The 25,522-nt window shown below is 42.0% G+C and overlaps 1 protein-coding gene across 14 annotated transcripts in view; it reads left to right on the plus strand.

Moving 5' to 3' along the window:
- DLG3 (discs large MAGUK scaffold protein 3) overlaps nucleotides 1-25,522 on the plus strand; it is a 363,030-nt gene that overhangs the window by 327,882 nt on the left and 9,626 nt on the right. For 10 of the 14 annotated variants that reach the window (XM_073640945.1, XM_073640950.1, XM_073640952.1 and 7 more), the window contains 9 exons: nucleotides 2,094-2,208; nucleotides 6,514-6,690; nucleotides 9,212-9,284; nucleotides 10,135-10,222; nucleotides 17,374-17,415; nucleotides 17,504-17,554; nucleotides 24,888-24,989; nucleotides 25,066-25,238; nucleotides 25,319-25,428. In XM_073640945.1, coding sequence (XP_073497046.1) covers nucleotides 2,094-2,208; nucleotides 6,514-6,690; nucleotides 9,212-9,284; nucleotides 10,135-10,222; nucleotides 17,374-17,415; nucleotides 17,504-17,554; nucleotides 24,888-24,989; nucleotides 25,066-25,238; nucleotides 25,319-25,428 — 931 coding nt within the window. Of the gene's footprint in view, nucleotides 1-2,093; nucleotides 2,209-6,513; nucleotides 6,691-9,211; nucleotides 9,285-10,134; nucleotides 10,223-16,640; nucleotides 16,687-17,373; nucleotides 17,416-17,503; nucleotides 17,555-24,887; nucleotides 24,990-25,065; nucleotides 25,239-25,318; nucleotides 25,429-25,522 lie in introns of all 14 variants that reach the window. The other 4 variants (XM_073640948.1, XM_073640951.1, XM_073640947.1 and 1 more) reach the window with 3 other exon arrangements.

Raw genomic sequence — 25,522 nt, forward strand, 5'->3', positions numbered from 1 at the left:
GAGATGTATGATCCCACGCTCCAGATCCCCCGGAGATGTATGATCCCACGCTCCAGATCCCCCGGAGATGTATGATCCCACGCTCCAGATCCCCCGGAGATGTATGATCCCCGCTCCAGATCCCCCCGGAGATGTATGATCCCACGCTCCAGATCCCCCCGGAGATGTATGATCCCGCGCTCCAGATCCCCCGGAGATGTATGATCCCGCGCTCCAGATCCCCCGGAGATGTATGATCCCGCGCTCCAGATCCCCCGGAGATGTATGATCCCGCGCTCCAGATCCCCCGGAGATGTATGATCCCGCGCTCCAGATCCCCCCGGAGATGTATGATCCCGCGCTCCAGATCCCCCCGGAGATGTATGATCCCGCGCTCCAGATCCCCCCGGAGATGTATGATCCCGCGCTCCAGATCCCCCCGGAAATGTATGATCCCGCGCTCCAGATCCCCCCGGAAATGTATGATCCCGCGCTCCAGATCCCCCCGGAAATGTATGATCCCGCGCTCCAGATCCCCCCGGAAATGTATGATCCCGCGCTCCCCTCCAGATCTGCGCAAATGTATGCTGCAGATGACACAAATTGGTTACAGGGGTATAATTGTGGCCACTGTTAAATATTCAGCTCTGAACATGAGTGCTCTGTGCAAGCCAAGTATTTGACTACAGAGATGGTATCATGTCCTGTTTCCTTATGCCCTTTGAGTACATGTGGATGCCATAGGGGGGTGCCCCATCATTAGGGGCCTCCTTTATTAGAGAAGAGCACTGACAGGGCAGACTCCGTCCATTCATGTATTGGTTTGCGTGCTGAAGTAGTGTGGGGTCTCATTTAGGGGTATATTCGCACCCAGCAGACTCATTACAGGTGTGAGTGCTAGCGCCTATATTCCATACATGTGTACAGGCTGGTGACTGCAGCAGGTGCTTTCTTTTCTGTAGTTCCCTTCAGATAAATAGGAAAGTTGCAGACTTTTTTTTTTTAATTTAAATAAACCTGCCCGGTGTGAACTTGCTGTAATGAAGTTAAAGTCTCTATTAAAAATTTTACAGCCACTTAAAGCTGTCCATAATCATGTACTATCATCTTACAAGTGTTCTCCTTTTTCATACTGCCCCCTGCTGTCCTCTTTTGGGATTCTGTAATGCTACACCCATAACTACATCACATTGGTGAAATCTCAGTGGCCGCTTTCTTCAATGAGACCTCATGATTTATTCTTTATGTATCATAACAGCGACTGGTTGCTGCAATCACTTAGCCTGTAGTCATCTTTCCCCCCGACATCCGGACGGGTGATATGTTTAGGAAGGGTAAATATCTTTAAAGGTGGGTATATGGGAAAATCTTTCTTTCATGAAGGACATTTGTGGTACTGTCTGGAGTTGGTCAAAAGTGGTCATGTAATAAGGGTCGTGCCACTATAGATGCCATTGATTCACTTGATGGCGGGTACAGTATGTGCATTGAAATAAACTAGGAAGAGGTTGTCAGCACCTTGTCATACTCTGTGCTATCTCATAATGAAGGTTAGTTATATACACACATATTCTGTATATACTGTGCTAGTGGTCCCCAGCCTTTCGTTGGTTGCAAGCTTCTGTGAAATAAAACAGATGGTGTACGGCCAGCCTGAGTAATATAATGGAAAAAGTGTATTAAAATGGAGTAATGTGGATTTTCCGCATGGGATTTCTCAGTTGATGCTGGATATATCCTAAATGTCCATGGTAGGAATACCACTTTAACAGTGACATTGCACAAGTAATATATTTTCACTGCTATAACTTTGTGTCATACATAGAAGTAAAATGTCAGGATCATCAGACGGTTATAAAACTAGTAAATGCGCAGCGGAGTCTGTTCACCCAAGCTAAACACTGTGACCTGACTGACAATGATATAAACACTTAGGGGCCCACTGCTCGGTGCGGCCCCCTGCTCTGCACAGCACTCTCCTGTGTGATGTCCCTTCTCTTGGATTGTACTGCAGTTAGATCTTGTCCGATTAGATTTCTAGTGCTGTTATACTAACCTATTTTTAAAGTATTGTGAAAAGTTTAACTTCATTTATTTTTTTTTTGTTTGTGTAGAGTATAGTCGATTTGAGTCCAAGATCCATGATTTGCGAGAACAAATGATGAACAGCAGTATGAGCTCTGGATCCGGGTCCCTTCGTACCAGTGAGAAAAGATCGCTTTATGTCAGGTACGTGTAGAATATATTTATTTTCACAACGCTGTCACCTATTTGATGACGATGACTCAGAGGTAAAGTAAGGCTGTGTCTAGAAGGTGTAGTTGTGTCCCCACTGCGTATTGAAAGCCATGACAATTTTATTTTTCCATAGATGCATCGGTGGAAAAGGCTTTAATTTTTTTTCCTGTGGCATGCTTTTAAGGTGCTTATAAGGTGGAAAATAAATATCTCAAGTTTTAAGAGGCACAGCCTCCATTTTTGCTACTTGTATTTTGGGATCTTATTGCCAATGTATCGGGAGATTTGCATTGGCGGATTGGTGCACCTTTGATTTACGTGTGTGCATGTCTTGTATAGTTTTATTCTACCTTTTGCCACATTTCTGGCTTCAAACATAAAAATATATCGTGAAGTGGAACGAAATTTATTGGATATTTTAAACTTTTAACAAATTAAAAACTGAAAAGTGGGGCGTGCAATATTATTCGACCCCCTTGAGTTAATACTTTGTAGCGCCACCTTTTGCTGCGATTACAGCTGCAAGTCTTTTGGGGTATGTCTCTATCAGTTTTACACATCGAGAGGCTGAAATTCTTGCCCATTCTTCCTTGCTAAACAGCACGAGCTCATTGAGGTTGGATGGAGAGCGTTTGTGAACAGCAGTTTTGAGCTCTTTCCACAGATTCTTGATTGGATTCAGGTCTGGACTTTGACTTCGCCATTCTAACACCTGTATACGTTTATTTTTGAACCATTCCATTGTAGGTTTTTCTTTGTTTGGGATCATTGTCTTGTTGGAAGATAAATCTCCGTCCCAGTCTCAGATCTTTTGCAGACTCCAACAGGTTTTCTTCCAGAATGGTCCTGTATTTGGCTCCGACCATCTTCCCTGTCCCTGCTGAAGAAAAGCGGGCCCAAACCATGATGCTGCCACCACCATGTTTGACAGTGGGGATGGTGTTTTGAGGGTGATGAGCGGTGTTGCTTTTACGCCAAACATATCGTTTTGCATTGTGGACAAAAAGTTTGATTTTGGTTTCATCTGACCAGAGCACCTTATTCCACATGTTTGGTGTGTCTCCCAGGTGGCTTGTGGCAAACTTAAAACGAGACTTTTTATAGATATCTTTGAGAAATGGCTTTCTTCTTGCCACTCTTCCATGAAGGCCAGATTTGTGCAGTGTACGACTGATTGTTGTCCTATGGACAGACTATCCCACCTCAGCTGTAGATCTCTGCAGTTCATCCAGAGTGCTCATGGGCCTTTTGGCTGCATCTCTGATCAGTCTTCTCCTTGTTAGAGATGAAAGTTTAGAGGGACGGCCGGGTCTTGGTAGATTTGCAGTGGTCTGATACTCCTTCCATTTCAATATGATCGCTTGCACAGTGCTCCTTGAGATGTTTAAAACTTGTGAAATCTTTTTGTATCCAAATCCGGCTTTAAACTTCACCACAACAGTATCTCGGACCTGCCTGGTGTGTTCCTTGGTCTTCATGATGCTCTCTGCACTTGAAACTGAACCTTGAGACTATCACAGAGCAGGTGCATTTATACGGAGACTTGATTACACACAGGTGGATTCTATTGATCATTACCAGTCATTTAGGACAACATTGGATCATTCAGAGATCCTCACTGAACTTCTGGAGTGAGTTTGCTGCACTGAAAGTAAAGGAGCCGAATAATATTGCACGCCCCACTTTTCAGTTTTTAATTTTGTTAAAGTTTAAAATATCCAATAAATTTCGTTCCACTTCACGATTGTGTCCCACTTGTTGATTCTTCCCAAAAAAATTAGAATTTTATATCTTTGAAGCCACAAACTGCGAAACTTCATATTTTTCTTTTTCAACTTCACTGCACTTGTTTCTTTTTTTCCTGTTTTCAGTCATGTGTATTCATTCATCCCACTCTCCTGTCAGCCACTCTGCCATTTTTGCCATTTTTTGTGTTAGTGGTTAAAAAAATAATTGCTTCATAACTTTTTTTTTTTTAATTCTAGACCTATAACTATTTTTCTGTCTGTTTTGAGCTGTTACAGATTTTTTTTTTATTCATACAACTTTAGGGTACATACAATGTTTGATGGTTGCATTTTTTGTTGTGGGTGTTGCATGTGCTGATACGGATTTGTTTATAATTTAATTGGGGAAAATATGGCTGATCAAAATATTAGGTATTTCTATTTTATTTTTTAATAATTTCAAAGCTACGATATTGCAGGATATAATAAATGACTCCTATGAAGCTTGGCCACAGGAGTATCAACACGATAGCCATAGGCACCTTTAGCAGGCCGCGATCTGTAATGACAACCTATTGGCACCCTGCGATCGTGCTGCGGGGGAGCGTTGGGCACTTGGAATGGTGGTCCCCCAGGATCGCACGCTTTTACTGCTGCTGCTAGAGATTGACAGTGGCATTTAAGGGATTGGCATATGCGATCGGACTGCTGCTGCTACAGGTACATGCCCAATGTGTAAAATGAGCAGTATCTGCCAGTATAGTGCGAGCTCAGCTCCTGAGCCCCCTCTGTCTACCTGACATGTGCTGTACATGTATGACAGAGGTCGGGAAGTGGTTAAAAAACGGTTATCCTAGTATGGGATTTTGTCTTCAAGTTCTAGTTGACTTCGGCAGGTGATTATTTGGGCAGTGCTGATTCCACACCATCACTGTGGGAAATACTTACCATCTAAGACCTCATTCAGATGTCAGTGTGGCACCTACCCATTATAGTCTATGGGGCTGTTCACATGTCTGTTTTTTTTCTCCTCATATTATGGATGAAAAGTACAAGTGTATGGGTCTGAAAAACACTTTTGACGTCAGTGTGCTGTCTGTATTTAACATTGCAATTAATAAAGGAAGCTTTATAATTTATACTTGAAAAACTCTGACCCACATATCCAAAACTGACACCGGTACCATTCTTTCTTTTGCATATGTTACTGATGTCATAATGAAGCCTAAGCCATACTCTGTGGGAACAGGTTACCACTGGAGGTGCTTGAGGCTTCTGGGTATTCCCAATTGATTATTTCTGCCATACCTTTTTTTAAAGGGCTCTTTTAGACGGGTGTAAATATGGTCTGTGTGCTTTCCGTCTGCATAATGGACCACACACAGCACATGGACCTATCAAAGCCAAGTGCTTATGGCTGTAATCCACCCCCACCCCCTCCCATCAATGGTCTACACTACATGGAAAAATAATTCTGCATACTGGCTGTACCATAGGTCTGCTTTCTGGGCCTTTATAATCCGTGTTGAAAGTCAATTCCGTCAATGCAGACAAGCACACAGAGCCAGTCACATCCACAATTTGCAGTCGCAACCGGTCCGATTTTCACTATGGCGGTCTGAACCTGGTCTTACATATGTCGCAGTGTTATGATCAGTGAGGGTGTGTTCCTGTGGTCTATAACGACATGTTTTCTAGTGTAAACCTCTTCAGGAAATGCTCCGGCTTTGCAGAGTTTCTCATTTGCTGAACTAGTTTTGGAAGTTTTTTTTTTCCAGAGGTGTTTGCAGCCTTCTGATTGGACGGTGCTTAGATTGTAGTGTTGTCCATCGGGGGCCACTTCCGTGAAGTCACATGCCCTTTCTTCCCTCCAATTTGTTTTTGAAAGCTGCAAGCATTTAAAGCCGCTCAAAATACTGAGCATATGAACAGCGAGTTGTTGTTTTATGGAAATGAAGAATAAGAAGGTTCTTTTGAGCATTTTGTGAGTGATTTTTCCGTCATTTTTAGAAGTTGATGCTCAATAAACGCCAGGATAAGATGCAGTGTGAACATACCTGATGTTCTGACCTCTGCTGGTCACAATAAAGAACTGTGGACCACTTGTCGTATTCCTTGCACAGTGGCGATCCTGATTATATAAGCCCTCTGCAGTGGAAAAAACCCAAAGGGGATTCTTTGGCTCAGATGTCAGACTGCCACCAATCTTACTGTTGTGCTATATCCTACTGACCTAACATTATCTGATGGGCATGCCGTTTATAGATGAAGATTGTAACATGCTTGTGTTCTAATTGGTGAATCTGTATACATCTGCAAGTAAGGCCGGGTTCACACAAGTGTATTTTACGGTCTGTATAAGGGCTGCAGTGCCCAGTCTGGTGGCAGGTCTCCTGACCCAAACTTACAGCCTATATGCGCACAAGATCCACGGTCAGTCCTGGGCATCCAGTCCGTATATAGATCGTGAAATACACTCATGTAAACCCAACCTAAAGGTGTTAATCTATTTGTGATCCCTCCTGATAGTTTACATACCAAATATGATTATAATCTCTTCTCTTTCCAGGGCTCTCTTTGACTATGATCGATCTCGGGACAGCTGCTTGCCAAGCCAGGGGCTGAGTTTCTCTTATGGAGATATTTTACATGTTATCAATGCCTCCGATGATGAATGGTGGCAGGCTAGACTTGTCACGCCACATGGGGAAAGTGAACAAATAGGGGTGATCCCCAGCAAAAAGAGGTGAGAGGGTTTTTGTAATTGTTTTAAATTCAAAATGCTTACTATAGATGTTTTTTTTTTATTTTCTTTTGCACAGTGTGCTTGGAATATATAATTTTCAAACTGTATTTAATATACAACCCAATTCCAAAAAAAGTTGGGAAACTGTAAAATGTAAAAAAATAAATAATAAATAAAAATAAAAAAATGCAATGATTTGGAAATCTCTTCTAGCAGTATTCATAATAGAACATTTTTCCATTTCATAACTAGAAATTGATAGCACGAACACATTACGTACTGTAGGTAGTGGGATATTCAAAGTCTTTGCAATTTTTCCAATTGAACATTTTTCTGAAATTGTTCCACAATGTTTAGATGGTTTTTCATGGATTGGTGAACTCTATCTTTGTTTGAGAGTTTCTGCCTCTAATATTTTTTTTTTTTATATATTACAGTGTCACTAACTTAAAGCTCATTCAGACGTCAGTGTATTTCAGTCCGATATTGGACCGCTAATAGACTGGCCACAGGTCTCACGACCAGAGCGTGACCGTCTCATAGAAATATATTAAGCTTGGTCCTGGAGATCTGTGGCCAGTCCGTGTGTTAGCGGCCTGTGCTCGAAGCGATTTTAGCACAGATGTCTGAATACATAGACCGACAGGCGGCACGATACTACCACTTTTACTGATTGGCTGTCATTTAATTGCTTTTGAAACGGGTAGACAAAAGCAGACAATGTGCACTAGATTGTTCAGTGCATAGGCTGCCATGGTTCCTGGCCGTGCGAGTACTGTTTACACAGGATGTTGCTCCTTCGAGAACAACGATTTTAGCGCTGCAAAAAAGATCATTTCACCCAATGAATGAGCGTTTTGCTCATTCATCAGGTGATCAGCAGCCGGTATCGTGAAGAGAGCCTATTTAACACATATTCACTATTATCTTGCAATGTAAATGCAGCTTAAAGGGGTTGTCCCGTGAACAAAGTACGCTTTAGGCCATGTGCACACATTGAGTATTTGGTGAGGTTTTTTTACCTCAATACTCAAAGGACAAAAGCAGGAGTGGAACAATCAGAGGAAAAGTCTAAAAGAAACACGTCACCACTTCTGCATTATTGTATCCACTCATGGTTTTGGCTTAGAAATACTGAGGTAGAAAACTCCCAAAATTCTCAATGTGTGCACGTGGCCTAAATCAATAGATCTTGGAATAAAAATAAGTTTCACAATTGGTTGGTTGTGATGAAAAAAAATTAAAAATGTTCCTGTCCCAGGATAATCTTATGAATGTCCCCCTGCTGTGTACTGTGTAATGGCTGTGTCTGACCGTACAGGAACATGGTCTGATCATACCACAGCTCCTGGGAAGGGGAGCAAAAGAGTATACAGACAGGACAGTATGGGCTCGCACCACAAGTTTTTAAACAGGCAGGGAAATGTTATTCCTTACAGAAAGAATCACCTGTGATCCCCTGCTGTCCTGTCTGTATACTCTTTTGCTTCCTCCCCTGCCCAGGAGCTGTGGTATGATCAGACCATGTTCATGTACGGTCAGACACAGACATTACACAGTACACAGCAGGGGCACATTTATAACATTATCTCAGCACAGGGACATTTTATTTAAACACATCCAATTGTGGAAATTATTATTATTCCAAGATCTATTTGATTAAAATGAACTTTGTGGGGAAAAAACCCTTAAGTTAAAAATCGACCCTCTAGCTGTTTTTCATTAGGACCACTTGCTTTTCCAGCCTTTTGTTAACCCTGACCCCACTCTTTTGAGATGTGTTGCTGCCATCAATTTCTGAATTTTGTATTTTCCTATTTCATCTGCAAAAATAGCTTTCACCTTCTGATCTATGTTCTGCTGTGAATAAAACATGGCTGTAAGAGATTTAGAAATCATTGCATTCTTGTTTTCTTTGTTTTACAGTGTTTCAACTTTTTTAACATTGGGGTTGTAGATGCAAGGAAAAACTCCAGACTCTTATATTAAATGGAGTCTGTGCTGCCGAACAGTGGCCACTGTGACCCATTGATCAATGAATTCTTTATTCATTTGATACTCTGGGAATTTTTTCATGAGGTGTCTGTTAAACAGATGCCAGTAATCTATTGAGGCTGCTGCTGGTCATCAATCTGTAATGACTTGGTCCCTAGCTTTTACTGGCTAAAGACCAAATACGGCCATAGTTTATAATGGCATCCATTTAATGTCTTGAAAAGCTCTTGACCTACAACTAGATGCCTGTGACGATTGCAGTAAAGTATACATTCTTCCACTAGACTCGGCCAGATGAAATAGCTGTCTACTCTTCTAACTGTCTTCTTTTCTTTTTTTAGTTTTTTTGTTTTGTACCAGCCTGTTTAATGCCAAATACGGCACACGTCTGACCTCATATACTATGCATGTTTTCCTAACTTGAATGTTAAATGTAGAACAAATATGTGATCTGAGCAGGCATTTAACCAGATAAGATGCAGGAAAATAAATTGTATGCACATGATGTTTTCTTGTCTTTTTGCAGAGTTGAGAAAAAAGAGCGGGCACGGCTGAAAACTGTGAAGTTTCATGGGCGTTCTGCGATGGAAACAAACCGAGTGAGTCTCTCCCTGTATATTAGCACTAAAGAATGTTCTCATTCACAAACCTCAACTATGAAAATAGTCTTGGTTAAAAATCGTATATGTTTGTGTGTATTGCTAGTATGGATGGCCATGGTTCAACTACACACAATCTGTGATGTGCAATCCTGTATTTCTGTTACTACACTACAGTTTCCCTTCTCTTTAAAGGGACTCTGTCAACACAGAATGACTGTTCATACCAAGTACAGGCACTCTGCATCATGGAGCGGTCAATCATTTATGTACACCTTCCTAGCTGCTTGTTTTCAATCTCTGCCTGTCTCTCGTTCTATGAAGCCAGAGCTGTCAATCAAACAAGAGATGGGGTGTGGAGATAGAGGGAAAACAAGCAGGTGGGAAAGTGCACTTAAGTGTTTGGCCACACCGAGGGTGCACAGTGTGTCTGTGCTTGGATTTAAATCATTCTGTGCGGACAGGATGGTTTACAGCCATCGTCTTTTTTGTTTTCCTACAGCAGTTACCTCTTAAAACAAAACTGTATACTTGAATACTTGAAATCCTTCCCTTTTTTTGTTTATAAAATAGTGACTTGAGCTCCTCTTTTAAAGACCAGTACGAAGTCTTTCTTTGTTATTCGTGGCCAAAATTTCATGTTAACCCTTGCCTCCCAGTTCATCACACTATTCCATTATGATTTTGCTTTTTTGTGCATGATTTGTAAATCCATATTTTTGTTTTATTTTTTTGTCTTTTTTTTTTTTTTCTCCCTCCTCTCCTCCGTTCCTGTCTACTTTACTACATTTTTTTGGGCATTTTCATTCCTGCTACCCATTGTCTGTATCATCATCCCATCTGACAAAAGTCCATCAAATCCAAGCGCAAAAAGAGTTTCCGACTATCCCGCAAGTTTCCATTTTACAAAAGCCTTGTTCAGGAGCCCGGCAGTGCACGTAAGTAAGCGAAAAAGGCATGTCGCTGACCACATTATCTTACAGAGAACTCGTCGCCAGATCAAAAATGTCCAGTGTTTGCTCTTATTATAATCACACTGCTCTCCTAAGTTTTCAGTGTTTGCATGCTTGATTGTTTTTTTTCAAAATCTGCAATATGGTTGCTAAGATATGAGACTTGTTATTTGCTAATTTGTATGGTCTTCACCAAGGGGGAGTGGGGCATTGCTCAAAGCCGCTCTCCCTGAGAATCCCTAAAAACCATACACATTTCCAAAATAAACAAAGACTACATGTCTAGAACAGTTTGGATTTGGGGTAAGAAAAATAAGACCCAAGACTGGCCCCTTTTGACCTGGTGAAAGATCTTCTTTAAATAGTTTAGGTATAGTTAAATAGTAGAGCTTGCATGAATAGACCTGCATCTAGACTACATGCCTCCATTTAAGTTTCATTGATGTTATATTACATCATGGTGCGTGGATGGCAGAGTGAGTCAAGTTCGAGTCTACCGGAGTGGGAGCGTCTCCTACAGTGGTGGACTCTACATGTCCAGGTCCATGTATTTGACCTGTCCATATATTGCTTAGATGCCCATTCGGCTCATTCGCTCTCTTGCAGTATTACATTTTCACACCAGAAGACTATCTGCTCTTGTGTTTTCCCGAACACAGTTAAGTCTTTGCAGCGATTTGGACCCATGACAGTTAGATGGCTACTGTGGCACTAATCCAAGGTACAATGATACACACACCAATAAAGGACAGAAATGGGATTTAACTAAACATGACCAGATTGCAAGCATGGTTCGTTTTGCTATTTTATTGACTTACTCAAGAAGTAGAGATTAAAAAAGAAACATTAGCGCCTTTCCAAAAACTTTTAAACAATTAAAATGCTAAAGCAAAATTTGCTTTGTGAGAGAATAATCTTCGTGGCAAACATACCAGCAACCTATGTAGCCGTTCAGGGGCCCAGGAGGTAAGGGGGCCACTTCAAATACAGGTGGAAATGTGCATTCTTGCATCGGGGCCTCTTCTGTCAGTGTCTGCCCCTAATTCTTATCTATTGAGTATTTCTGCTAATAGGATTCCTTGTTTTAATGGCCACAAATGATGTTCTCATGTCCATCTGACAGATTGGCTATGGGTTCTGCATTTGAAATGGTGACTAAATGTGGGAAAAGATGGTGCATGCAGGTCAGCTGGACTCTATTTAAGATCCAGAGCAGAGGAAGCATCCGTGCCTTGGATGTGAATGATTGCAAAGAAAGAAAAATCCAGCTTCATAGAAACCCAAAAAACTTTTCTTTTATTGGTGTGAATGGAAACACTCCAGTTGGTGAATTTAAAATGCCATGGTAGTGGATAAAACAACTAGTTTCAGGTAGTGAAACCCTTAATCATGTTGCCATACAATGGGAAGGGTTGGAACATATATAGGGCAGAATCCTGTTTTCACATTTGATGCCTAATTAACTATCAGATTAACCCCTTTACATGCATAGAAAACAAAGCCCATGATACTGACAAGAACAAGTGGCATGTAATGTACAAAATAGATTATGCTAATGACCAGGTATATGAGTGGGGGCGGTGGGAACGCATATACAAATTTCCCAAATCTATTCTAAGGAAACAACCCATGAAATCAGGGAATAACCATCGACTTAGTTTCCTTTAGCTCATCTGAATTGGACACTTCTATGGGAACCACTGAAGAGTCTGATTCAGAGGCAGCACAGTTTCCAAAAAAACTCCTATTACAAAAGGCCGAAAAAACATCCAACGGCACAAAGAAAAAACGCACACGGAGAGGAGGGAGAAAGCACAAAAAATCACAAATCCACAATGAAATATTTTCTCAGGAATCAGAAATACAGAATATAGTCAGTTTATCTTCCATTGACATTACTAAAGAACATGAAGTTCTATCTAGGGGGATTAATTTTGCCCCAACCAAGAATTTTGACTTATTTAGCACGATTTGTGATATCAATAGATTCATGAGAAATCTCACAGTGAAACAACATTTTGATGGAGCAGAAAATAATGATTAACTTAATGTCAACAATAACAATGTTGTAAATGTCTTCTCCAGCAAAATGTTTAACAAACAGGTCTCCATTCAATGTCTAAGTGACCTTCAAATGGAGAATGCCCCTGATCCAAACTTAATAGAGAAACCTGATTATCATTTTCCAATACCCAACCCCCCATTACTATCCTACTCCAACTAGGAATGAGGCTATGGACCGATTCCAAACCAAAATGGAGCTTGAGCTGAAAGAACTCTCCTCCAATGTTCACACCGGTGGTTTTCATTGTCACAACCAAATTCACTAAATAAATGTACCTTCATTTGTTGCCAAAAACTTTGTTTTTTAAATGTTTTATGGTATTCCATGCTGATTACTTTTAGAAATCTTGCAAAATTACAAGATATGTTAATTTTGCTTTTTTGCCCTGAACTTGATATTGTTAATTTTTGATTGGAGGATGTATGTGTGGATTTAAAGGCGTTGTCAGGTCATACAGTATTGATAACTTATTAATACCAGAAATCCCAAAAACATGATGCTGGCTGGCACATCAACACGCACAAGCAGGTGTGTGCCGCCGCTGAAAAAACACTCCAGAAGACATGGAGAAAACAACAAATAAACCGGAGTTTTAAGGCTTGTAAGTAAAAATGTATAACTTTATTAAGTAGATAGAAAATTCACAATGAATACAGAATATAAATAACACATGTGTAGGAGCGCTAAAATGACACTTGTAGTAGGGATGCAGAAAATCCAGGGAGCCAGTTAAGCTAGATAGTGAGGGCTAATAGAAAAAGGCACTCGATCCAGAGAATGCTAAATGGCTAAACCCCCCCATGAACCCAGTGGTATATAAATGTCATGGAGTACGTAAAAGGGCAAATGGCCAGCGAGCCTGGGAGAATGGATCTCAAAAATGTAATAGCCCAAACACCAGCTAAAACCAGAAATGCTTTTACCTAGGAAGGAAACAACTCCCAGAAGATAAAAGGTAAAACCACTTCCCATCGCGCGTTTTGCGTAAAACGTATCCCACGGGAACCTTCCCTTGATAAAGCTAGATATGTCCCACACGAAATGCGCGTTGGGAAGTGGTTCTACCTTTTATCTTCTGGGAGTTGTTTCCTTCCAGGGTAAAAGCATTTCTGGTTTTAGCTGGTGTTTGGGCTCTTACATTTTTGAGATCCATTCTCCCAGGCTCGCTGGCCATTTGCCCCTTCACTTACTCCATGACATTTATATACCACTGGGTTCATGGGGGGGTTTAGCCATTTAGTATTCTCTGGATCAAGTGCCTCTCTGACTTTTTCTATTAGCCCTCACTATCTAGCTGAACTGGCTCCCTGGATTTTCTGCTCCCCTGCTACCAGTGTCATTGTAGCTCTCCTACACATGTTATTTATATTCTGTTTTCATTGTGAATTTTCTATGTACTTAATAAAGTTATACATTTTTCTTACAAACCTTAAAACTCCGGTTTATTTGTTTTCTCTAGTATTGATAACTTCTCTGCAGAATAGGTCATGAATAGCAAATTGATGGGTTATAGGGCACGCTGTGCCCCCACCAACCGTTTCCTGCTCTGGTGCCTGCAGCATGTAGACACTTTGAATGGAGCTGCTGAGCATTGCCAGCGACTGCCGCACAGCTTCTATGCAAAAGACCAAAGCTGTGCTGCAGCAGCCACTTCACTTTGACTGTAGCTTCACTCAGCTGATCGGTGGGGGTCGGGTGTTGGACCCTCCCTGATCTGCTATTGACAGATCCTGCAGTTAGATCATCAATACTGTATTCCTGGAAACCCCTTTATCACCTTCTCTGCATTCCTGATGATGTAAAATAATGTTTAGTGTGTGGTAGGGGCATGCTAGGTGTTAGGAGACTGTCAGTGCTTGCTGGAGGCAGTGACTGCTGCTCAGTGGCAGTATTTTTGGGAGTATCTGACATTTGCAGTGTCCCAGCGGTTTATGTATCTAGTGGTGAAACAGACCTGCTTGTTTTTTGTTTTTTTTTTCATACTGTCGTTCTTAGTAGGAGACGACATGAGCGATGCATCATAAGATTATAATGTTTCACATTACTAATGATCGCAATGCTGTCTCTGTTGGCAGAAATCCAAGCTACAGGATTTGTGTGACCACATTCCCTTTTAGTGGTGGCGATTTGTGCCACAAGACATTGCAATCTTTATTTTGTATGTATGTTGCCATGTAGCCATTAGCTGGGTCAATATAAGAATTATAATTATATGGTATTGCTGGTCGTGGGATGATCCTGTTGGAAACCCCTTACAGGCTTGATGGGCACACATGCCTAGTAGCAGCTTAGCTGTGCTCCTATGATACTTTGTGAGGCCTTCCCTACATTAGGTTACAGATATTAGTTACCTCACAGAATGCAAATTGTATGTACATGTGATAACGGGAGGATATCCTGCATGAAAATGTACCCAGACAGGTTGTATAGAAAGACTGGTGGTCTGATTGCTGAGGACACTACAAGGCCAGGAGTCTCTGCTGCAAAGCTCCTTACACTTCTGGCAGGAGATACAGCCTAACTGGGGATAACTTTAACCCCTTGGCTTCAAAGCCAGTTTTGGCCTTTAGGCCGGACCATGATCTAATTTTTTTTTCACTTTTGTACTGTCACATTTCAGGAACCATAACTTTTTTTTTTTTGATGATCGTCATATGAGGGTTTTTTTTTCTCATCGGGACAATCTTTTTCAGTGGCATAGTTTTGGGGTGCATAAAGCTTAACAAACTTTCAACTCTTTATAGGAAGTAATATGAGCAAAACAGCAATTCGGACACTGTTTTTTGCCTTTTTTAAATTTTGCTCTTTGTCGTGCTGCACAAATAGCGTTAAAGTGAATCTGACCGCTGATGCATGCTGTCCGATCCATGGGCAGCGTGTGTCAGATAGTGGCGGTGGATACCACACTGTTCCTGAAGCAATCCCTAGACTGATGATGGTCGACTTTATAGACGAAACGTCTTGTGTTATTTGGATTGCTATCACAAATAAAATCATCTTTCTGAATCACAAGCGAAGTCCAAGTTTATGATTATTGAATAACTGGTTAGGATCCTACTTGAGCACCAGCTCACCGGAAGTGCCGTGGTATGTCACTCAGTCCTGATTTTGGCATTTGTACCCTTAGCAGAGTACTTTCTTCTTTTCTCAGTATTGTATGGTTTTTAGTAAACTTCCATATATACTGATCAGATGAGCATTGAGACATCAAATGTGGTTGTAAAGGTGTTTGTGAGAAATGTAAGGTAATGACGCAATTTTGTAAGATCTTTTAATATTTCTTCTGTAACCAATTTGATATTGCTGTAAGGCCGCATTCAGACCTCCATGCATCACTGTTTTAGTGCCGACTGTGATGCATGGACTGACCGCGGGTCTCCTCACCCAAACGTGACAGCTTCATGTATTCCTTTTAAGGCTGTCAAGCGTGAGTCAGCAGACCCACATCAAGTCTGCACATTGCAGTCCGTACTCTGGTTACGATACCAGGACGTCTGAATTTGGCTTAAACTGTATAATCGTCTTGTGTAGGAGCCTGACTGTTCTTCGACGTTTATCTCTCCTTTGTAGTGCTGTTTTCTTCAGTGGTTCATTAATCGGGTGAATTGCAACTTCCTTAAAGCGAACCTGTCCTAAAATTTGTGCTGCTCATTCTGCGGGAAACATAAAATGAGGACAGAGACCCCAATACTAGCTGAGTGTCACTTACTGCGCTCTTTTAGAAGACCGACAGATAAAAAAGTGATATCAAAACTATAAGTTATGAGCTTGATCACTGATTGCAAGCTCATGTGTCCCATGCAATCCTGGATATTCATCATTGAAAGGGCTGGCAGAGCTGTTTAATCAAAACTATAGCAAGCAGCCCAGTAAGTGACCCACTGCAGTCACTTGCTCAGCTGATTGCTGTAATTTCAGTAGAATCGGTGTTTTATCAGCAGGAGATTCACTAGAGAACTAGGCCAGGCACTCCAGCTAATCTGTGTAACTCCGCCCTCACCACGGATTGGCTGCTTTCCACCATTGTACACAGGAAGCTGCCAATCAGTGGTGTGGGTGGGGTTATTTATCTACAGAAGAGAAAACAGGGATTTTATCCAAACTGCACCAAGCAGCCCAGTAAGTGACACATCGCTGGGATCGGGCTCTCTTCCCCTACATTATTCTGCTCTCGGATTCTCTTTAAGGACACGTTTTCTATGTCGCATAAGGAGGATGTGGCTTCTTTAGAATGTGTCTTTCCTTTTTCCCCCTTTTTGGGCTGCTTTTCCTAACCTTGTCTCTACCTGGCTGTCTCTCACTGTCTGTCTTTCTCCTCTTTCTTGTCTGTAATATCAGGACTTCCCTGGCTTAAGTGACGATTATTATGGATCAAAGAGTCTGAGTAAGTCTGTGTGAGTGGGAAGGGCTGTCTGCTTGGGGCATGTCCTGTTAGGGAAGGGGGTATGTGCTACTTTGTGGAGTGTTATTTCTTCCCCATATCGCGCAATGAAGGATCTGCTACTGCATAGATGAGTGACTTAGTTTAGACCATATGTCTATCGTAATCCCCAGTGATTGGTATACTGGACATTAATCACATGACAACCCTCCTGTTTTGCGGATTATTTCTGGTTTCACAGATTTATTTCTGAATAATTTGTTTTTATATTTAAATTCTCTTGCGTCAAGCTAAACGTACCGTAACGATTAAAAGTCCTCGCATGTGTAGTCGTTGTAAACTTGCCTTATAAGTAAATCTTGGACATTTTTTTGAACTTGGTAATTGGCACTTTTCAAATTATAGACCTTAAAGAGACATTAGACATATATATTTTTAAATGGTTGATCTTCCGAAATCAGTATTGTAAGTAGATTGACGTGTAATGTATAGAGCTCCGCCGCTGATCTCGAGCCTAGGGTAGACTGTGCAGAAGGCTAGGTAGTGCCGCTTTGTAGAGCTTGCAGTTCTAACAGCGTTTCCTTTGTTCTCATCACCCAACCCTTCCCTGTATGCTATGTCTGTGCAGTGTTATCCTTGTACAAGGACTGGTTCATGATCTCCTGTTAACGGCAATTTATTACTTTCCAGAAGCTGTGACGTCAAATACCAGTGACAGCGAGAGCAGCTCCAGTAAGTCGCCATTATTCACATGTGTGTTCTTTTTTTTTTTTTTTCCTCATTTTCATCAATGATCACTTTTTTTTTCCTTACCCTACAGAGGGGCAAGAAGATGCCATACTATCATATGAGCCTGTGACTCGACAAGAGAGTAAGTATTGTTCACTTGCTTTTTTTTTACCTCCCTATTGCTTATCTCCTTAACATAGTTTGGAGTTCTAAACAAAAATTATCAGTTTACTTGCCCCCAATGAGATGAAGAATGTTATGTCTCATTAGCACAAAAAAGAGAAATTCTTGCACAGTTAACCTATAGAAGGCCCTGGAGAGAGACCGCAAAATACGGGGTGACAAAGCCTGTGAGGCTGTTGGTAAAAGTCAGGGGATTTGAGGTCGGGCCAATAATTTGCATGGTCTATATAGTTAGGACGTGTGAATTCACGATTACGCATCGCATATCTGGTTTTATGTTCTCTGTTGTACAAAACAAACAGCGTTCTTATGTGGTGTGATCTGAAATTGATGACCTACACCAAGTATTGGTTTTCAATATCCTATCCCTCGACAACTTCTTTAACACTCCTTAACCTTGGGTTTTTCCGTTTTTGTATTTTCATTTTTTGCTCCCCTTCTTCCCAGAGCCATAGCCTTTTTATTTTTCGTTTAATATGGCCATGTGAGGGCTTATTCTTTGCAGGACAAGTCGTACTTTTAAACGCCATCACTGGTTTTACCACATGTACTGGAAAGCGGGAAAAAAATTCCAAGTGCTGTGAAATTGCAAAAAAAATGCAGTTCCTTTTTTTTTTTTTTTTTTACCTTGTTCACTGAATGCTAAAACTGACCTGCAATTATTATTCTCCAGGTCATTACGAGTTCTTAGACACCAAACATGTATAGGTTCTTTTTTATTTAAGTGGTGAAAAAAATCCAAAGTTTGTTTAAAAAAAAAAAAAGCGCCATTTTCCGAGACCTGTGGAGTCTCCATTTTTTAGGATCTGGGGCCGGGTGAGGGCTTATTTTTTGCGCGAAGAGCTGACGTTTTTATTGATACCATTTTGCGGCAGATGTGATGTTTTGATCGCCTGTTATTGGATTTTATTGCACTGTTGCGACGACCAAAAAAACGTAATTCTGGCAGTTAGAATTTTTTTTCTCCTTACGCCATTTACCGATCGGATTAATTTTTTTTTATTTTGATAGATCGGGCGATTCTGAACACGGCGATACCAAATGTGTATGTGTGTGTTGTTTTTTTTTATATATATATACCGTATATTCCGGCGTATAAGACGACTTTTGAAGACTGAAAAATCTTCTGTCTAGTCTGGGGTCGTCTTATACGCCGGTAATGCTTTTGAACTTTCAGAAATTGACATGCGGGGATACTCTGGGGGTGTTAATAAGCTGCCGTGGCCGTATCCCTGCCATGTCGGAGTTAATATAAGGTGGAGGGAGTTAAAATACGGCGGCGGTAGGTCCAGACAGTCAGCGCTTCTGTGCTGAAACTGACACATCGCTGCGTATTCCCAGCTCCGGACACAGCGCAGGGCTTCTGTGCCGACAGCTTTCACTTGTCACAGAAGCGCTGCGCTGTGTCCGGAGCAGGGAAGTTCGCATCGCTTCTGTGACAATATATGAAAAGCCGGCAATTCAGCAGCGGCATAAGCCGGCACCCGACAATTTAGAATAGAAAGAATAGAGCTTCACACATAGATTAGATAGATAGAAACATGTCAGTCACATATATATGAAGTACAGTGACAGTATTGCTTACTGTACTTGTCATTTAGTGTAAAGGATTTATTAAAACAAATAGTGTTTTCATGCACCGTCTCTTTAAAAAAGCCGGCCGGCAATTCAGCAGCGGTACCCGACAATTTATAACAGACAGAATAGAGCTTCACACATAGATTAGATAGATAGAAACATGTCAGTCACATATATATGAAGTACAGGGACAGTGCTTGTTACTGTACTTGTCATCTAGTGTTAAAATAACGGATTTATTAAAAAAAAAATTGGCGTGGGGTTCCCCTTAATTTTAGTCTCTAGCGGAGGTTAAGCAGACAGCTGGGGCAGATGTTTGAAGCCTGGGAAGGGGGTAATACCCACGGAGCTTCCCAGGCTACTAATATCAGCCCCCAGCTGAATACATAGCCTTTACTAGCTATTAAAATGGGGGATCCCAAAAAAATGACGTGGGGTCCCCCCTATTTTAATAGCTAGCAAAGGCTAGGCAGACAGCTGGAGGCTGATATTAATAGCCCAGGAAGGGAGTCATGAATATTGGCCCCCTCCCAGGCTAGAAACACCAGCCGTCAGCCGCCCCAGAAATGGCGCATCCATAGGATGCGCCAATTCTGGCACTTGGCCTCGCTCTTCCCACTGCCCTGGTGCGGTGGCAGTGGGGTAATAGGGCTGGGGTTGATGTCAGCTTATAATGCCAGCTGACATCAAGCCCAGGTTAGTAATGGAGAGGCGTCTATAAGACACCCCCATTACTAACCCCATAGTCAAAGTTAAAAAAAACACAAACACCCAGAATAAAGTCCTTTAATTGAAATAAAGACACAAATCTTTATTGTTCTAAATTAAACCATACTTACCATCACGCCCATTCCAGCTGAAGCCAACGATCTCCTGTAATAAAAATAAAATAATAAAGCAACCTCATCCTTACCTTTCCATGGTTCCCAGGACGGGTCCAGCTCTGCTACATCGAGATGACAGGCTGGACCGCAGCAGAACGCTGCCATCCAGCCTGTCATCCCGCAGACACTGAGAAGCGCAGGCATGCTTGCGCTCCTCAGTGTCTGACTGTGACGGCATCCAGATGAGCCGACAATGAACTCAGCTCACCTCCTGGACGTCCGTCACTGACAGCGTGGGAAACTTCTACTGCGCATGCGGGGAGCAGGAGAATTTTCCCACGCTGTCAGTGACGTGCATGAGGTGAGCCGAGTTCATTGGACATGACCTCGGCTCATCTGGATGCCGTCACAGTCAGACACTGAGGAGCGCAAGCATGCCTGCGCTTCTCAGTGTCTGCGGGATGACAGGCTGGATGGCGGCGTTCTGCTGCGGTCCAGCCTGTCATCTCGATGTAGCAGAGCTGGACCCGTCCTGGGAACCATGGAAAGGTAAGGATGAGGTTGCTTTATTATTTTATTTTTATTACAGGAGATCGTTGGCTTCAGCTGGAATGGGCGTGATGGTAAGTATGGTTTAATTTAGAACAATAAAGAATTGTGTCTTTATTTCAATTAAAGGACTTTTTTCTGGGTGTTTGTGTTTTTTTTAATTACTTTACTAGAAATTCATGGTGGTCATGTCTAATATTGGCGTGACCCCATGAATTTCGGGCTTAGGGCCAGCTGATAATGCCAAGCTGGCCCTAACCCCTTTATTACCCAGTGAGCCACCGCACCAGGGCCCTGGATGAGTTGGGTACAGCGCCAGAAGATGGCGCTTCTATGAACGCGCCATTTTCCGGGGTGGCTGCGGACTGCAATTTGCAGCGGGGGGGGCCCAGAAAGCTTGGGCCTCCCTGCGCTGCGGATTCCAGCCCCCAGCTGCCTAGTTGTACCTGGCTGGACACAAAAATAGGGCGAAGCCCCACGTATTTTTTTTTTAAATTATTTCATGAAATAATTTAAAAAAAAAAGGGCTTCCCTATATTGTTGTGTCCGGCCAGGTACAAATAGGCAGCTGGTGGTTGGGGGCAGCCCGTTCCTGCCTGCTGTACCTGGCTGGACACAAAAATATGGCGAAGCCCCACGTTAACATTTTTGGGAAAAATTAATTACAAAATTAATAATTTAGGGACTGCATCTTTATTAACCCCTCAATTGTCATTTAGTGTTAAAATAAAGGATTTTTTAAAAAGAAAATTGGCGTGGGATCCACCATCATTATAGTCTCTAGCGGAGGTTAAGCAGACGGCTGGGGCAGATGTTTGAAGCCTGGGAAGGGGGTAATACCCACGGAGCTTCCCAGGCTACTAATATCAGCCCCCAGCTGAATACCTAGCCTTTACTAGCTATTAGAATGGGGGACCCCCCCAAAAAATGACGTGGGGTCCCCCCTATTTTAATATGTTTATGAGTGACAGTTTTTCTGCTATATACCTGCATGTCATAAGAATTTAAATTAAAAAAAGGACAATGTTAAATTCAAATCTGTTTTTTTTTAATTTTTACCGGTGTTTGGTATGCGTTGGAAAAGGGGTAGTCTTATACGGTGAATATATCCTAAACTCGATATTTTAACAGGAAAGTAGGGGGGTCGTCTTATACACCGGGTCGTCTTATACGCCGGAATATACGGTATTTATTTTATATTGAATGGGGTGAAAGGGAGGGGATTTCAACTTTTTTTTTTTTTTTTTTTATATATATTTTTAAAAATTTTGTTTTACACTTTCTGCATGCTTCAATAGTCTCCATAGGAGACTGGAAACAGCAGTTTTCTGATTGCTTCTACTGCATACAGGCGACGAGTAGATCCCCTGTATGCAGTATAAATGCTCATGTGCTATGAGTGCCGACCACTAGGTGGCGATCATAGCAAGCGAGACATGACAACCACAGGGGTCTGCTGTAGACCCCGGGTTGTCATGCTGAACCATCAGTGACCCGCGATCACGTGACGGGGTCACTGATGGGCGGGGCTAAGGCCGCGCTTCCGGCGCGGTGCTGTTAAATGCTGCGGTCACAGATTGACAGCAGCATTTAACTGGTTAACAGCCGCGGGTGGATCGCGATTCCACTTGTGGCTGTTGCTGGCACATGTCCGCTGTAAGAATCAGCTGACATGTGCCTGGTTCAGTGAGGGCTCAGCGCTGGAGTCCTCACTGAACTGGGGGTGATGGCCTATAGCGTACTAATACGTCATAGGCTATTAAGGAGTTAACATCTTGGCGCATATGGATAGAATTGTACAATCATGCAAGGGGCTGCATGTATGGGGCGGGCTCAGGAGATGAGGTGCCAGCTGTGTTACACAGCTGGCATCCACATCTAACAGCTACCAGAGCAAGCTGCAGTCACTGCTTTTTAACCACTTTAAATGCTGCTTTCAAACTGATATTGGCATTTTCCGTAAATGGTTTGGTTGCTGATGCATGTACGCAGTGACATCTGTCACCCATGGATCATGATTATTCGGTTCTTATATTTATTGGCAGTCAGGGGTCTACTAAAGGCACACATCTGTCATTATTGTCTTCCCCAACGGTAAACCACGGAAAGAAATAATCCAGATGCTGCTATTGCTATTTCTAGGTTATCATACAAACCCATAAAATACAGTAAAAAGCACTCAGAGCGTCATGCACTCCAAAATATCAACAAACTATGGCTTGCCATAAAAAAAGCTATGGTGTTGCGCTATCAACCTACATATAGAAACGTTACAGGTCTAAGAAAATGGTGACACACACAAATATTTTCAAATGTACTGACCTGAAGAATCATGGTCATTTTTACCACACAATAAAACAATGTCCAAAATATGATTGAGTGTTTTTTTCACCATTTACCCCAGTTAGATCCCCCCCCACTCCCTTTTTTCAGTATATCATATGATAACGTTAATGGAATCATTTGAAATAACAGCTTGTCACACAAAAAACATTTCTCAATTAATATAGCCGTAATGAGAATCTTAAGAGTTAGACTGTGTGCCCATGATGCAGATTTAATGCGTTTCTGCCGCGAAAATGCATTAAAAACGCATGTTAAATTGTCTGCCATGTTTCCCAATGATAATCTGCATGTGCTGTGCACAATGTGCGGAAATTTCCGCTGTGGATTATCATTGCGGAAAAATCCGCAGCTTGACCATTAATTTTGCGGAATCGCCACCAGTGACTTGCATTGGACCGCATTACATCCACATGACTATATGTGCACATGCGGATATTAAGCGATTCAATGTGCGGAGGTACCCGGGTCTGGAGAAGAGGAGACTCTCATCCAGACCTGGGTACCATAGTACCTGTAGTTAAAAAAAAAGAATGAAAAAAAAAAACATTATATTCACCTTCTGATGGCCCCCTGTCTGCTCCCGGCGGCGCTACTGGATCTTCGGCTGCTTGTGGTGATAAAAGGACCTTCCATGACGTCATTTAGTCATGTGACAGCTAGGTCACGTGACCGCTGACGTCGGCTGTCGCGTGACCTGTCACATGACTAAATGACGTCATGGAAGGTCCTTTTACATTTTACGCCGCCGAAGACACCAGACGCACCAGAGGAGGAGACCGGGGGGCCATCGGAAGGTGAGTATAATGTTTTGGTGTTTTTTTGTTTTCTTTTCACCATTTTTATTTTTTTTTTTTTTTTTTTTTTTTTTCTTACCATTGTTGCTGCATTTGCAGAATCGTAACTTGGTCACATAACATAAATGCATGTCGGTTGCATGGATTTATATAGTGTGACCAAGTTGTCAAGCACTTTCTAAGTGATGCTAAAATCGCTTGGAAAGCGCTTGTCAACCCTACATGTGGAAATCGCATGTGCAAAACGCTTGACAAACGCTTCTACCTGGCAGGAAAAACGCATGTACAATCCGCATGCGTTTTTTCTGCCAGGGAGATTCAGAGACACTCTGCAACATTTCTGCATTGTGGGCACTTAGCCTTATTTACCCCTTTAGCTATAAGGCTATCACCTTTTTAAGGACAAATTTATTTTTTTACTCAAATATTTTTCTTGCAATTTTGGTTCCATTAAACATGTTTTGCCAACTATAGCTTCTGTGATGCACGGTCTATTGCTGGCTGCTAAATGAGTTAACTGAGAATCTGTCGGTGAGTTCTGATGGTCTGAAAAGGAGTTTAAAGATACTTGCATGCAGAATGTGCAAATGGCGGCAACAGTAATGGACCATGGATGTCACTCTGCAGTTGTATGCTGACATCTAGTGGCCACTGCAGTGTATTACCATCCAGCTGCACAGCATATAAAGTCCACTTCTGAAATCACAAGTGTTATGTTGTCATTATGCCTTGGCTACTCAGTATTTCCCTAAGGAGAAACTCTCCCTGGCTAGGTGTCAATATTTTAAAATACCTAGTATCGACCTGCCCTATATTTTTACTGCTAAGTGTTCCTAAGAGGTCTGGGGATAATGACCACCTTATGGCTGGAGCTTCTGCATTACCTTGACGGGGTCAGATCTTCACTGCTGCTGGTTGGCAGTCTGTCACTCTATTCCATGAAAAAAGCAAACCTGTTACATGCAGCTGGCAATACTTTTGTTATGTTACTTTCCTGACGCAGTGTCCTGTAATTCTGGTAAGAAATGTCTAAAATGATATTTCATATTTTTGCCCTATCAGCCGTACTTGAATTTCCCCTATAATGTAACACATTGGGCAGCACTGACTGCCTAATGGCCAGCTCATGTACAGTGGTGAAAGGTGGTCTAATATTCTGTAGTTTAGAGAATATGCTAATGCTTTGCCATTTTGTTCCCAGTACATTACTCAAGACCAGTCATTATCTTGGGTCCACTGAAGGACAGAATTAATGATGACCTGATCTCTGAATTTTCCCACAAATTTGGCTCTTGTGTCCCACGTAAGTGTGTCTTTATAGTTCTCATATTCCTCTCGTCTGTCTTCCCATACTGACGCCTGTCAATTACTCACTGCAGACACAACAAGACCTCGAAGGGAGGCAGAACTTGATGGGCAAGACTATCATTTTGTGTCTTCTCGGGAGCAGATGGAAAAAGACATTCAGGACAACAAATTCATAGAGGCTGGACAGTTTAATGACAACCTGTATGGGACTAGTATTCAGTCTGTACGGGCAGTGGCAGAAAGGGTACATCTATAAGTGGTGCTCAGTGATTTGTCATCTACTCTTATCCTATGTGACATTTCATCTCCTGTTCTCTCTTACAGGGAAAGCACTGCATTCTTGATGTATCTGGGAATGCTATTAAGCGACTGCAACAAGCACAACTCTTTCCCATTGCTATTTTTATCAAACCAAAATCAGTAGAAGCACTCATGTAAGTGATTATCTAGTGCTTTCTCTCTAATCATCCCTATAACTATTTCTTCTCTTTGCTACATCAAGAGATCACTGTGTTAAAAAGGAGCCAT

Source organism: Phyllobates terribilis, unplaced genomic scaffold (assembly GCF_046119375.1).
Source record: "Phyllobates terribilis strain yellow unplaced genomic scaffold, ASM4611937v1 Scaffold_7__3_contigs__length_470593459, whole genome shotgun sequence".
In the NCBI taxonomy this organism is placed as follows: Eukaryota; Metazoa; Chordata; class Amphibia; order Anura; family Dendrobatidae; genus Phyllobates; species Phyllobates terribilis.